The following is a 15,151-nucleotide window of genomic DNA, read 5'->3' as shown; positions in this document are numbered from 1 at the left end:
CGCTGAGCCTCAGTTTCCCCACCGGTAGAAGAGGGGTGACTCCAAGGACTGGAAGTGGACTGAGGCTGTGCCCAGGGGAGCCCCACATGGGGCCGGCATCATAGGTGCTCCCGAACTGTCCTCTGCCGGCGGCACTGCTCTCACAAGCTTCAGTCCCGGATTGCCGTGTTAGGCCCTTGCGTTCAGTGTCCTCCTGCTCCACACATCTTCCCATCTTGCAGGAAAAGCCCTCTCATGCCCACGGCTTCCTCTAGGAACTCCCTTCTTCTCACGATTCTGCAAAGCATGGTCTCCATGCCCTGACTGGTTCCCCAACTTCCACGCCCTCCTCACTCTAGATCAGCCTGACTTCTGTCCCCACACCCTCCCTCCAGCTGCTCTGTCAGAGCCTAAATCCAAGGGTAGCCTCTTAGTCCTCATCTTCCTGTACCCTTCCACAGCCTTTGGCCCTGTAGATCATGCCCTCGTTCTGGAAACTTCTTTCAGCTTCGGGTACCCCAGTCTCCTGGCTTCCCACCTACCTCTCTGTCAACAGGTCTCCCATCTTCCATGTTCCCCTTAGATGTTGGGGCTCCTCAAGGCACTGTCCATTCCTGGGCATCCCCGCCCCCTCCTGTGACTTGGTGACACTTCACTGCCAATAAATGCTAAATCTCTCTTAAGTGCAGCCCCCTCTCCTGAGCTCCAAGTGTCCCCTGGATGTGTCCCCTCCTTGATGCTTCCTCTGGATGGCCCATAGGCATCTCACGTTCAGCATGTACTCGCCTGAATCCAGCATACCCTCCAAACCTGTTCCGACTTACCCACCCTTCACTCCCCAAGCCCAGGAGGGACCTCACTCTCTGTGCTGGAAATTCTCCACCTTGCCCACCCCTCCCAGATCCACTCCCCACTCCCCCTGTGCCCACACTTCCCTCTTGCTTGCAGCACTCAAACACTTGCAGGACTGCAAGAAAGTCATTAACTCCGAAGGCTGCACACTTTTACACAGGCTGTGCCCTTTATCCACACACACACACACACACACACACACACACACACACACACACACACCTCTTCAAATTTCCAGATTCTGAGAAAGTTATCTGTTTTCTTTAGGAAACCGCGATCAACCCTAACGTTCCTGCTCAAGCTAGGGTCCTCTTTTGTGTTCCCAGGATACACAATGTCGAGGAATAGTTTGTGGCTGAGGGAAGCTCCTGGGTGATGGATGGGGCCGTGGCTAGAGAAGTTTCTGGACCAGCGGGGGCGTGGCTAGGAAACTCCTGGCCCTGTGGGGGCGTGGCTAGTGACGCTCCTGGGTACTGCGTGGGGGCGTGGTTAGGGGAAGTTCGGGGCGGACCTTTAGAGTGGCTGGTGCTTGTGGGTGTCTTCTGCAGAGGATGGAGGAGCATGGAAAAACCCAGATTCTTTGGTCTATTTCACAGTTGCCCAAATCTCAATCAAAGACCTCATTAGCTTCCTCCTCCTGAATCCCAACTTCCTACGTGAAGGCTGTTTTTCAGGCAGAATTTCAAAGTTTTATGGCAACTTGTACAGAAATCACAAAGAAAAGAGACAGCGACTGGTGCTGATGAGCCAGGAGTGGAGAAGGGGAGTGGGTAACAGGTCTGCAATGTTGGGACTGATGCACAACAGGACGACAGGACTTTAAAAACCTGTGGGAAGCAGGGTGTTATGGGGGTTGCAGGGTCTTCCTCAGGGTCCCAAGAAGTGGGCAGCACTCCTTACACCCCAAGTGTGTCCTTTGGGCAGGAGACATCAACAGTAAGAAAATGCAGATGGCCTACCAACATATGGGTGGCCTCCAAAGATAAAAATACCCACCCAGATCCCCTGGCCCCAGTCCCACCCTCCCACCAACCCCTGCTCCCCATCAGGCAGAGAGGTGGCAGCATTTGCTGGCTTGTAGCATTGGTCCTCTGGGACCCTCGGTCTCCTCTTCGAGGATCCTGCCCGGATTGGCTGGCACTGAGGGCAAAATGAGCCTTCAAGATTCTCAGGGGAGATTGGCTGGACTCCCTTTGATTCCTGGCCTCCTCCCCACAGCCAAGTCTTGGCTGGGGGAATCTGCTGCCCTCTCAAAAGGAAAGTCTGTCACCCCCCTTTCCCCAAGTCATGCACCCTCCCGCATCCCCCCTCCCCCACACACACTATGTACACACACAGGTCCTCCCCTCCAAGGCGTGGCTGGGCTCTCAGAGGTAGTGGAGGCATTGGGGGTGCTGGAATGTGAGAAGTTACAGGTCCAAGATGTGCCTCCTCCACCTCTGAACCCCCAAACTTCTCCCCTCCTTTCTCCAAGCCTCAAGAATTAGCGTCCTCGCAAGGGCCTGAGTGGAGAAATCAGGGAAATGTGTCCCACCTATGTGCCCCCATCTGCTCCTCCCCCAACCATCCCCCCAGGCTGACGAAGCTCCCTGAGGGTTGAGGGAAGGGCTGAGATCTGTCACATTCTGGGATGAATCAGCCTCCTTTAAGGGTTCCCCAGGGAGGACTAAGCTCTGAGGCCCGGGGACACAGGTCTGCAGAAGACTGGGTCCTCTGGAGGAAGGGGGACTTTATGGGATGGAGCAAGGCTGGGTGTCTAGGGAGAGAGATGGGGGATTCTGTAGTCACGGATGGGGGAGGGTTCTCTGGCGGGGAGGGAGGGGCCTCGAGGTGGAAATTTCTCCAGGTAACAGAGCCGGTAACTAACAGGGATGGGCTGGAGTTGCAGATAACTGCAGGGGCTGTTCTTCTCAGGAGGAGCTGAGGAGGCTCCCAAGGGTGAGGGAGGAGGCTGTTAATGGGGACCTAAGACCTGGGGCGATCGCTTCCCCGGAGTAAGAGAGGCCGAGTCCCAGGAGAGGAGGCTGAATCTCTGGAGGACAAGGGAGACGCAGTCCAGCGCGGATGCAGCTGTCTCGAGGGGGAGGCCGAGTCCCGGGGCAGGGCCCTAGAAGCCCCGGATGTGGCAGTAAGCCTCGAGGCTGGCGAAGAGGATGTAGAGGAACCAGAGGCCCAGGAAGAGCGCCGTGGTGGCCAGCTTGGGGCCGCGCGGGCCGCCCAGCTCGCCGCCGATGTGCGGCCGGCGCCGGTACAGCAGCACGGCGATGCCCACGAAGGCGAAGACGGTGAAGAGCGTGACGGAGAAGGCCAGCGTGCCGGTGCGCACCTCGAACGGGCGGCCCTGCACCGCCCAGTACACGGCGGCCACCGACCAGGCCACGCCCAGGCCCAGGAAGACGTTCACGGCGTTGGAGCCCGTCACGTTGCCGATGGACGCGTCGGCGCACTGGTCCTGCAGCGCGGCCACCTTGCTGGCGAACGTGTCTGGGGGGGGGGGGGACGACAGCGACACTGCGGGTCAGAGGGACTCCGCGGGTCCCCCAGGGGCGACGGCATTCGCCCGGCCCGTCGCCTGCTTTCCAGAAGGCCCAACAGCAAGCACCCTACTGGCCCGAGGATCCAGACTCCCCACCCCAGTGTCCCTCACGCCTCTCCTCCCACTCCTGTAGCTCCGTGGCCTCGACCCCACCCAGGAGGCAAAGTCGGCCACCATCCCGATGCCTGCTTTCTACGGGACCAGCTGCCTGTTTTCTGTGAAACAAGCCTGCATCCCACGGGATCCACTCTTGGGAGCTCACCGCTCTTTCTATGGAACCCGCTGCCTGCTTTCTGTGGAACCCACTTCACAGTTTCTAGGAAGTGCCCACTTTATTCCTATGTGACCCCCTCCCATCACCTGTCTCCTCAATGCCTTGCCACATTCACTATGTGGAATCCATCCCCTGGTTTAGTGACTCTATAGCGCCCACCCCCACCCCGTTTCTATTCTGCCTATATTCTATGGAGTCTGCTGCCTGCTTTCTTTGGGACACAGTCTGTTTTCTGTGGGACATATCACCTGGTTTTTGTGGAACCCACTCTCAGTATTCTATGGGGCCTCTGCCTACTTTCTATGAGACTTGCTGCCTGCCTTCGGGGGGAATCATTCTCTGTCTCCCACGAACCCACTGCAGGTGTTGCTTCAGGCCCAGTCATCCCCTTGCCACCTGACTGGACAAAATGAATGGCAGGCCCCAACGACAGCATCCTTTCCCATCAGTTCCCCCATTGGTTTCTGTCCAGCAGACAGCCTGGCCACTATGGCCTCTACCTGTTCCTGAGCATCTAGCTAAGATGGCCAGTCTCTGGTCTGGAGGGCAGACCTCAGAACCATTCACCAATGGCTGCTGTTTACAGCGCCACCACCTGCTGGCTGGGCCCACAGCGCCACCACCTGACTGGCAAATACATCGATGTGAAAAAGAAATGTGTCTGGTGGTCTCCTGCCTGTAGGGATTCTAGTCTTGGCCACCTGATTTCAAAGGGCCCCTCCCAGATTTTTGGGGAAGATGGGATCACAGCCCTTGTGTTTCAGTGGGACATACACTGTAGTCCCTGAGGACTCACTGTCTTATTTCTATGGTATCTCCTCCAACATCTGGTTTCTACTCTGCCCCTCGTCTTAAAGCTTTGAGATTCATTGCCCTGGTTCCAGCCATGCCCACCAACAGAGGTGTATGGAATCTTCCACCTGGTTTCTTAGCAGTGGGGGAGGGAAGGGGAAATTAATATTTTCTATGGACTCCACAGACTTGTTTCTAGGAAGTCCCCCCCTTATTGCTCTGGGGCCCCACTCCCATCAACTGTCACTTCAACACCCTGCCATTTCCTCTCTGTGGAATCCATTACCTGGTTTTTACCATCTCCCATCCCTTAGCTCTACCCCAACAAGTGGTCTCCCCAGGGGTTACCAGGGATGGAGGTGCCCAGGGCCACGAAGACTACGGCGTTGACAGAGTCCTTGAGGCCAACGGTGCAGCCAAAGTGGGAGGCGAGGTCCCCAATGAGGGCGGTGAGCAGGCCGATGACCAGGATGCAGACGCCGAAGCAGGCCCAGCCATGGCAGTACTCGGTGGGGGGCACGCAGGCGAACAGCACCTTCCAGAACACCGTCAGGAAGTGCATGACGTAGTCAAAGCACGATGGGAGCCGCTCCTCCCGGGACCCGTCCTCCTCCTCCTCCTCGTCCCCTGTGGGCACATGACCCAGCTGGTGCACACACCCATGCCTCCTTCCTCACCTCCAGAGCCCCTGTTTTGTTCAGCTTCCAGACGGCTGTGTCATCAGATGCATTACTTTCCCAGAATCCTTTGCAGCTAGGAGAATGTATGGCCCTGGGAAAAGTATTCCTTTTCCCAGGATCATTTGAAGCTAAAGGGGGCCATGTGCCCAGCTAAAAATATCCAGTTTCTCAAACTCTCTTCTGCTAGGGGTGGCCAAACCCCTAGCTAAAAATATACCTTTTCCCAGAAGCCTTTGCAGCTACTGACAACCACGTCTGCGGCTAGAAATATTCACTTCTTCTGATTCACTGCAGCTAACAGTAGCCACATGCTCAGCTAAAGGTGCTCAGTTTCCCAGAATCCCCTGAATCTAGAGAGAACCACATACCCAGCTAACATTAGTCACTTTCCCAGAATCCCTTGAGGCTAGCAGCAGCCTTGTCCTCAGATAAAAATATTGACTGTCCCAGAATTCCGTGCAGCTAGCAACAGTTATGTCCTCAGCTATTTAAATACTTGCTTTCCCAGAACCCCTTGCAGCAGTGGCCATGTGACCCAGTCTGGCAATGAGACAGAAACAGAGGGTTTGAAACAGAGGGTTTCCAGAAAATTCTAGCTTTTCTGATATGGGTACTGTGTTATGGATGTGTTTTAGAACTTTTATGCCTCATCCTTGTTTGTGTCACCTACTGTGACCAAATTTGACCCACTTTTGACCTGCAGTGAAATGCAAATGAAATGTTTTGTCTACCTCACCTGAAACTGATAAGCATAAAGTAATGAATGAGAAGCAAAGAACATTCTTGAGCGTGCCAAGCATTACATCTGGAAGGATGCTGATAAGAAACATTGTAACCCCTGACCAGCCACTCAGAGCAAGTCATACCAAATCCTGAAGCCACTTCCCACGGTCCCACCCAGTGGCTCCTTGGAATGTCGGGGAGCAGAGGACAGCTGGTGGTGGGGCAGGCAGAGAAAGACTGATGGATTTGGGGATTCAGGTCATATATCCCTTTCCCACTTATCTAGCTCACTTAGCCATTGGCTTGTTAAAGAAATAAATGCTTGAATTTGTAAATGCTCTACTAAGTGGTTTGTGAGGTTTCTTCATTCTGCATCTTGCAGCTCAAAGAATGAGGTCTTGGCTGCAATCCCAAATAAAATGGAATTGGAGACTAGAAATGGAAACTCAAATGCTACAGCCCTCTACCCCTTTCTATTTCCCTGCTTCCTCTTTCTTCCTGCCTGGAATGTGGATTGATACCTGGAGGTGCAGCAGCCATTTTGCAACGATGAGGGCAACAGCTGAGAATGGGAAAGATATAAAGAAGGCGCCTGGGTTTTTAATGACATTACTGAGCTGCTGCTAACTCTTTATTGCCTCCTACAGATTTTTTTGTTCTGTGAGAAAAATAAACTGTAGTGTGCTTAAGCCACTGATGGTTGAGTTTTCTGTTGTTTGTTGCTGAACACATCCCTAACTGACCACACTGAGACATGGCTGTGGTCAGAGCAGGGAGGACACACTCTTAGGAGGGAGGGGGCTGCTATCACTCTTTCTCCTGGGCTTTTCCCTGCCCTGCTCCAAATCCTGCCTGGGCTTCCCATTGAGCTCAGACCCAGGCTCACACTCCCGAAATCTGCATTCCAGTATGTGTAGCCTCTGGCCTCTGCCTACTTCTCCAGCCTCTCCCATATAGAGGGAACCTCACCAGTATGCCTGTGGTTCTGGAGCCAACTCTTTGCTGTCAAACCCTGGATCCACTGTGTGATCTCAAATCAGTGTCCTAACCTCTCTGGATGTCTATCAGAGAAACAGGAGTAATAATCAGACCTGCCCCAAGGGAAGGCTGTGGTGACTACAAGATTCAGGTTATGCCTTATGCTCTTCACGGGCCTGCACATCTCCACTGTAACTGTCATTGTTCCAACCAACTGTTGTTGAAGGCCTCTTCCAGTGCCTGGGAGGGATTCAAAGATGTTCAAAATCAAGTCCAGCTTGCAAAGAACTTTCCATCGAGAAAGGGAGGTTGAAGGAAACACAAAACACCTCTAAGTGCAAGATGGTTCATGAGTCATCCCCTAAGGAAGCGAGAACCGCCCTTTGCCATCAGCACCTCAAACAGCTTCGTGCTCACGTGAGGAATCAAGAGGCATTGGTTGAACAAAGTGTAAAATGATCAAGCTCCAACCCAGACACTCGGCATAATTAGTTACATGAGTTTATACCGGAAATGGACTTCAAAGTTGCCTGACACTCACTACGTCTTCATCATCGTCATCATTGTGATGATCATCACTGTTATTGCTACCGTTATGGTTGTACTCCCCTTTCACTACTTTTTCTGATCTAATGACTGGCTTTCTATAGACTCATGGCCTCCACGACAATCATCTCACACCCACAATTTCACGCAACACTCTTGCCTTCACTAAGCCCCTAGAGGAACCACTCTGGCTCCCCAGTGTCTTCGGAATGAAGCTCAGATTCCTCCCCACATCCTCCAAGACCCTGCACGATCCATTTCTTGCCAGTTTTGACAGCCGCAACTCACACCCCATCCCATCCTCTCCCTCTTCCTTCCACAAGCTCTACCTCCAGGAGCTCCCCTCATTCAGAATGCTCCATAGTTCCCCGGGTCACCAAAAATGACAGCCAAGCCTCCTACTGTAGTTTATAAGGCCTTTGGGGTTTGGATCCTACTCACCTCCAGCCTCTTCCCCGGCCTCATCTTCGTACCTGAAACCAGACACCCTCCCCAAATATGTCATAATCATGCACATTTCCAGACTTGGTTTTCTTTCTGCCTGGCTCCCTTCTCCTGGCTAACTCCTCTTCCCATTTGAAGACTCAGATCAGAAGCCCCCTCCTCCAGGAAGCCCTCCCTGACCTTCAAGCTGGGTCAGACACCTGATCTGGGCTCCTGTAGCTCCCTGGGGCCCCCTTGTCCAGCCCTGTCCACTTTCTTGTGAAAAGTCTGTGTTCTCCACTGGACAGTGAGCTCTGTGAGGACAGGGCCCAAGCTGTCATGGTTACTTCCTTGTCCCCAGCAGTGTCCCTGCCCAGGGCTGGGTCCAGAGAATCCTTCGGAAATAGATGTCAAAAGAATGTGGCTTCGGGAGGGAGAAGCCACTTTGTTTCTATTAAGCCTAATGTCTGGTACTTTTCCACCCCGAACACCTGGTTTCTGTTGATCCCACCGACCAGTTTCTTTCCAACCACAGTTCTTTCGTTATGTGTTTTTTGTTCCCACCAGCTTGGCCCCCCGAAGGAAACTTGATGTTGTATAAGGGACATAAGTCCTGCGTCCCATCCTGGCCCTTTCTGGATTCCCTGTGGGACTTCAGGTTAGTCCCTCTAACTCTCTGGGCCTCAGTTTCCCCAATCTGTATCACAAAGGGCCAGTGTTGGTCTCTAGGGTTTTGTCTGTGAACCCAAGTGTTATCATATATCTGGTCACAGGGGGGCAGTGTCGGCCCGTCTGAGCCCTAAGAGGGTGAGAACTTGCTCAGGTGGGAAAGCTAGGTGCCCTGGTGACTGTCTCCAAGGCAACAGAGGAGCCCAGGCTGTGTCTGGCGAGGCCAAGCCATTTAACCTGTTTCTACCGTCCAACTGCCTGATGTCAGGAGAAAGCTGGGGTCAGGACCCCTCCTCCCCACAGCACTCCGCCTCTGCCCCTGTCTCTGCCAGCTCTCTCTCTGTGTCTCCATGTCTACCTGCTGCTCTCTCCCTGGTCCTCTGCCTCTTCATTCTCTACATCTTTCATGCTGTCTCCGCATCTCTGTCCTTCTCTGGGATTCTGTGTGCTTTTCTTTGTGTGTCTGTCTCTCCCATTTGTATCCGTTCCCTATCTTTTCCTTTGTCTTTCTGAATCTCTGTTTCTTTTTGTCTCCCTGTCTTTCCTGTCCTCTTTTTCTTCTCTATTGCTCTCTGTCCTCTCTTTGTCCCTCTTTCTCTCTCTTTCATTTCTCTTTCTCTGTCTCTCTCTGCCTCTCCAGCCCTCTCTTCTCTCTCTCATCCTCTCTCCTCCCTCCCCACTTACCTGCGCTCACCGTAATTGCCTCTAAAAACTGCTCTCTCCACGAATGGGTCCCAATCACCAAAGCCAAGTTAGTTTTCTTGATGAGTTTATCCACCGTGTTCTGGGGATGAGAGGGTGGGGAGAGACCATTGCTTATGACCACTCCACTCCATGAGGGGTACTGGGGATGGGGGCTCACACCCCATGCTCAGGGGTCCTCAACCTTCTGGATCCTGGTTCTACCAGCAAGAAGGGATGAGGGAGGTGTGTGCTGTCCATAGTTCTAATGAAGGGACTTGGAGGATGGTCTCGGACCATGGTTGATCCTCCTTCACCCCTCCCTTGTGACCCTCATAGTTGATCCCCTCCTGGACTTCCCCCAAGGAAATGACTCATGCAGGACTCCAGGAAGGTGAGGTCCCAGAAAATCACCTTAAAATCATATGACTCCTCGATGATGACCTCCAGCCGGCAGTTTTCCCCAAGAACCGGCTTGCCCATTTCTGCTATCCTCCGAGCCTCTTCCTCCTCGGCTGTGAGTTTCCTGTCCCCATCCCCTGCAGTATGAGGGATGGGAGTTAGACTCCAGACTCCAGGGAGGCCTACCTACCTGGGCCTGCGATGCCTTTACTGCCTGTTCCCATTGGTAAAGAAAATTCTGTCTGCTCTTTTCTGGGACACCTCCTTGGTGATGCTTCTGCAGCCTGCCCTAGCCTCTCATCTGACCACTGTCTTCCTCAACCTGACACCCAGCTCTCATGGGTTGGTCCATGAAATTAAGTTGGTGTCTCTGAGGTTCCTATGGTGGGGACTGTGTGACCTTGTGGGGTGCCTTAGTTTCTCTGTGCCTCAGTGTTCAAATCTATAAAATGGGCACAGTAACAGTACCTATCTCATAGGGTGGTTGAGAGAGTAAAAGGAATTAATTAATGTGCTTAGAACAGTGCCTGGTGCACAATAAATAATCAAAAATGTTACTTTCTTTATTATTAATATCACCAAACATCATCATTACCATCACCATCCTGGGGAGGAGGCCTGGTCTCTACATCCAAGCTCTGAAAACATCTTAGAGCATGTCTGAGGTGGTGAGGAGAGAGGGGGATTCCCGATTTCAGGACAAATCTTGGACCCAGAACCACCTCCAACTGATACTGGGCTCATTTCTCTCCCCAGAGGATGATGATCCTTTGCACCAACCCAATTCTAATTCTCATGAGAAAGCCACCCACCAACCAGGAACACTCTCAGGAAACTACCTGAGGGAGAAATGACTTGTATTGTGTTAAGCTACTGGGATTTGGGGGCCTATTTGTTATAGCAGCTTGTATTACTTACCCTGACTAATATGATCTTCAGTCTAACTCCTAATCCTAATCCCAAACCCCAATTCTGATCTCCAAATCTACCCTGCTATTATCTCCAAGACCCTGACCCTAGCTAGTCCCAACTCTCACCCCAGTCTCTGTGGCCCCAGCTCTAGTCTCAAATCCCTCAAACTGACCTCAAAGTCAAACCTCACCTTTGACCTAAATCTGACCCCAATTCTAATCAGATCCTACCCACAAACCCAGAAACCAATCTCCGTCTTAACTTTAATTTTGACCCAGTCTTAATTCTGATCCCAAATCTCAACCCCAACCCAGTCCTAATCACCCCCAAATCTGATTCCTTCTGACCCCACCACAAACCTCAATCAGATTATATGATTTACTCTCCACTCTCAATCTGAACTACAAATAAAACATGATCTTGGTCTCCACACCTCTGTCACCCTAACCCTAACCCTAACCCAAACTCACATGGGCTCCACAAAATTTATCTGACCTCCAACCTGCCTCACACCTGCCCTGGAGGGGAGCTTGAGGCTCTGACCCTCCCCCAAGACCCCTCCTCCCATGCCCCCCACCTCCCACCAAAAGCCAAGAGGTAACTTCACTCACCTTGATTGAGTAGCAGGGCTGGGGAGAGACAGAGACAGGGACAACATGAGATCACTTCCCTGGGAAGCTCAGATCTATGAGCTTGAAGGCTCCCCCACAACTGAGCCTCCAAGGGTTCCCCCTCCCTGGGCCCTTTAACTCTCCCGCAGCCCACCCATCCCCCCTCACCTGAAATCCCTCGCTTAAGCCACTGTGGCTGGCCCAGCTCGATGAAGAAATTATCCTTTTTCTCATATTCCTCGTCATCAACTATCTTCACCTGAAGGGTTTTCCTGAGTGAAGAGGCAGAAAACCCAGCATAAGGCCCCCTCCCCTGAATCACCAGATAACTCGCTCATTAGCCTCCCAGTTTCCCAAGGACCTGCTCCATCTCAGGCTCTGTAATCTCGTTTCATCCTCACGAGCACCCAGGGAAGAGGCCGGAGACTCTCTTATTATCCCCCTTGGACGGGAACAAGCTCAGAAACAGCTGAGGAAGCTGAGCTTTATTAAATAGCAACCTGAGGGATCCTGATAAAACCCAAGTTAGATTGGGCCCTTCCTCTGTTCAAAATATTCACGTGGCTCCCATTTCACCCAGAATAAAAGCTGAAGTCCTGAGAATAGCCCACAAGGCCCCGTGCGGTCTGGCCCTTGTTCCCATTCTGGCCTCCCATCCTTCTCCCCCTTGCTCACTCACTCCAGCTACACTGGCATCCTCACTGTTCCTTGAACATAGCAGGACTGTCTGTGCCTCAGGGCCTTTGCACTAGCTATTCCCTCCACCTAGAACACTGTTCCTCCATGCTCACTCCCTCAGTCCCTCCAGCTCTCTGTTCAAACTTCACTTTCTTTCTCAATGAGACCCACTCCTACCACCTTCTTTAATGCTGAAATCCACCCCTGCCCCTACCCCAGCTGCCTTGGCCCCCTTGCCCTGCTCTGTGTCTTCTTTGTTCCAGATCATCTTCTAACATACTATCTAATGTGTTCATTTTCTTTATTGTTTGCCATTTTTCTCTTCACATTAAAATGTAAGTTCCATAAGGGCAATACCTTTGTTCATTTATGTTCTTTGCTGTATCCCCAGTGCCTAGAACAGTGCTGGGCATATAGTGTGCCCTCCATGAACAGTTCTTAATTCAAATCCCTCAGCCCGGGAGACCGTTGGCTCTCTGCCCTCTGTCCTGATTACATTCAGAGGGTTAACCAAGGGCTAATTGATTTTCTCAGCATCCCCACTGCCATGGTAACCAGGGGGTGGGAGGGGAGAAACAGCCAGAAGTTATTTGTTCCCTTCAGGTACACAACCCACCCCCCTTGATCTTGAAAGACCCACAAGCCCAAAAGCCCACAGCTCTGCCGCTAGCAGCTCTTTCAGCTGTAGGAACCACAAGGCCTGGCCCCAGAACCCAGAAACACAAACACCCAGCCCACACAGCCACCCGGCAGAGGAAGCACAGCCAGCCACACCTCCCACGCCCACACGCCATCCTACCCTGCAGCCATTCCCTATGCAGTGGCAAAATCGCATAGACCAGATGCCAATTAGCACAACACCCCCACTGCAGCCTCGGCGACATCGCCAACCTGTAAGACCCCTGCTGGGGTCCCATGTAGACTCTCCTTCCTTAAATCTCACTCTTTTTGCCTCCTCATGTCTGTTTATTCCCTTCAACGTCTCTCTCTGCATTTCAGTCTCTCTTTCAAGCTTCCTTTGCCTTTCTGCCCATCTTTTAGCCTCTCTGTGTCTCTCTCTCCATCTCTCTGACCGTCTCTTCCCAGCTCTCTGCCTTTCTTTCTGTGTTCTCCTCTCCCCCTCTCTGTCTCTCATTGTTCATAGAATGGAACAGCCAAAGTCAACACAATCTAAGCAAAACGGGTCTCAATAGACCTAGCTCAACACACACACACACAGAACAGAGACACTCATGCAGACGCACACAACATGGTCACGTGGGGACATACGCCCACTTCCACCCTCTCCCATTCCCGGTTTCAAGATATTTAAAATTTTCTGTGGGTGAAAAGAAATGGCGCCCGCGATCTGAGTGGGCTGGGAGCTGTCCGCGGTGCTGAAACACTGTGGCGAGGACGAGGGTCTCCCGAGACAACGCTCCTCACACACTCTGACACACGTAGACAGCTGCCGACACGTTGGCACGCTGACAGGGCGACACACATACGCCTTCCACGCTCACTCTCTTGCAGACACGCCGTGATCCACTGACATGCAGTGACACACGTGCTGGCACCCTGACAGATGTGCCCTCACGGGACCCAGAAGGAGGAAAAACCCAACTGGCAGGGGACAGTAAGAAGGAGTCGAGGCAGACAAGGGCAGGACTTCCTGAAATCAAAGGAAACGGCCTTAGGAGTATGGGATTAACAGATACCTACCACTCTATATGAAACGAGAAGCAACAAGGATTTAATGTACAGCACAGGGAACTATATTCAGTTTCTTATAATAACCTACAATGGAAAATAATTTGAAAAAGAATATATATATGGGGGCTGGGTGTTTGGGGGTGACAACAGCCCTGACTCCCTCCCTCTCCCTCCCTCTCTCTCTCTCTCTCTCTCTCTCTCTCTCTCCATGACTCTGGCTGTCTCTCCCAGTCTCTCTCTTTCCTTAGGTCTCTTCTGTCTCTGGGTGTCTTGTCTGTCTGTTTCTCTCTTGTAGTCTCTTTCTACCACCCCAACTCTGGGCATCTCTCTTCCATCTCTGTGTTGATCCTGCCTGGGGCCAACTCTCCAGCCCGGCTGCTTCCAAGCATCTCTAATTAACGCCTGCCCGTCAGAGGAAGGATATGTTTCCCTAAACGCTAATTAGCCTCCTGTTCTCTGTCTCCCAAAGCCACAGCTGGAAGCATGGGTGGGGGCGGGGGACAGAGGGTGTCCCAGCCTGGGGAAGCCTTGTCGGGGAGGAGAGGGCCTGTGGGGCCTTGGCGGCAGGAGGAAAGCTGTTTGAAAGCGGTAGACTACGAAAAGGACTGGAACAAGCAGAAAGACAACTCCCTCCACCCCCTCTGCCTCTTGGGGGTGAGAGATGGGGCTTGGAATGGTGCCCTCAGCCGCCAACCCAAGCTCTCAACCCAAGCCAGAGAGAGTGAAAGATGAAAAGATACAGAGTCCATGACTGAAATATAACCCGAGTCAGAGAGCTAGATAGTGGGGACAGAGATCTAGAGATTAACAGAAACCCAGAAGGAGACTGCCGGGAGCGAGAGACGCAGAGACGGGAAGGGAGAGATGGAGAGACAAGGAGAGCAGTGAGAAGCTGAGCTGGAGGCCAAGCCACAGAGGCCGGGAGGAGAGGGAAGAGGAGCGCAGTGGGGGCTCTGCTTGATGGGAAGAACGTGGGCGGCAGGAGGAGGGAAACAGACGGGCATGTGTGGGCGGAAGGTAGCGGGCCCAAGAGAGGAGGCACCGTCTGCATCCCAGGCAGGCGAAGTGGGGGATGTGAGGCTGCAGGCACACATGGGAAAGACTCGGGCATCTGTGTAAGGGGGCGTAAGGTGGTGGCCGGGTGTTTGGGCGTGACAACAGCCCTGACTCTGTTTTAGCGCATCTGTCTGTGATTTTGTGTGTCTGTAATGTGCCAGTGTGCTTGTTGGTTGTATCTGTGTGTCTATGTATGTATGCCTGTGTATCCAGCTCACCTCCCCAGACTCCACTCCACCCTCCACAATCCCAGCCCTCCAGTTTCCCGTGTCTCCCCAAGCTCTGGCCTCACCTTCCTAGGCCCCCTTATTACTACTCTGTCTTTTCCCAGAGCCTCTCCCACATTCCCCTTACATCTCCTACTATTTCCCCAGGTTCTTCCTCCAACCCAGAAACTCCACCCCTTCCTCCTATCCGCCCCGCAGGCCCCGCCCATCTTCTTAGGCCCCGTTCCTTCTTTCTTGTGTCCCTACCCAAACCCCACCCATCTCCTGCCCCTTCTCCATTCCAGACTCACGCTCCATTTCCAGACATTCCCCTTATCTCCATTGGGATCCCCTCCTCAGGCCACACTCCTCTATCCTACCAACGAAGGCCTACACATTCCTCTCCCCATGCCCCATCCTATTTCCTCTCTTTCTCCTCACCTGGCCCTTGGTGTCCCATC

At 52.8% G+C, this 15,151-nt stretch overlaps 1 protein-coding gene across 1 annotated transcript in view; it reads right to left on the bottom strand.

Annotated features, from left to right (window-relative positions):
* Positions 1 to 1,126: 1,126 nt before the first annotated feature.
* SLC8A2 (solute carrier family 8 member A2) overlaps positions 1,127 to 15,151 on the bottom strand; it is a 31,835-nt gene continuing 17,810 nt past the window's right edge. Inside the window, exons 5-10 of the mRNA XM_074369340.1 lie at positions 11,227 to 11,330; positions 11,059 to 11,076; positions 9,548 to 9,672; positions 9,137 to 9,236; positions 4,782 to 5,060; positions 1,127 to 3,315 (exon numbers count right to left, since the gene is read on the bottom strand). Coding sequence (XP_074225441.1) covers positions 2,939 to 3,315; positions 4,782 to 5,060; positions 9,137 to 9,236; positions 9,548 to 9,672; positions 11,059 to 11,076; positions 11,227 to 11,330 — 1,003 coding nt within the window. The 3' untranslated portion in view covers positions 1,127 to 2,938. The remainder of the gene's footprint in view (positions 3,316 to 4,781; positions 5,061 to 9,136; positions 9,237 to 9,547; positions 9,673 to 11,058; positions 11,077 to 11,226; positions 11,331 to 15,151) is intronic.

This window comes from Camelus bactrianus, chromosome 9 (assembly GCF_048773025.1).
Source record: "Camelus bactrianus isolate YW-2024 breed Bactrian camel chromosome 9, ASM4877302v1, whole genome shotgun sequence".
NCBI classification, from domain to species: Eukaryota; Metazoa; Chordata; class Mammalia; order Artiodactyla; family Camelidae; genus Camelus; species Camelus bactrianus.
The sequence above is the reverse complement of the archived record's forward strand: the minus strand, read 5'-3'. Positions and strand labels throughout refer to the sequence as shown.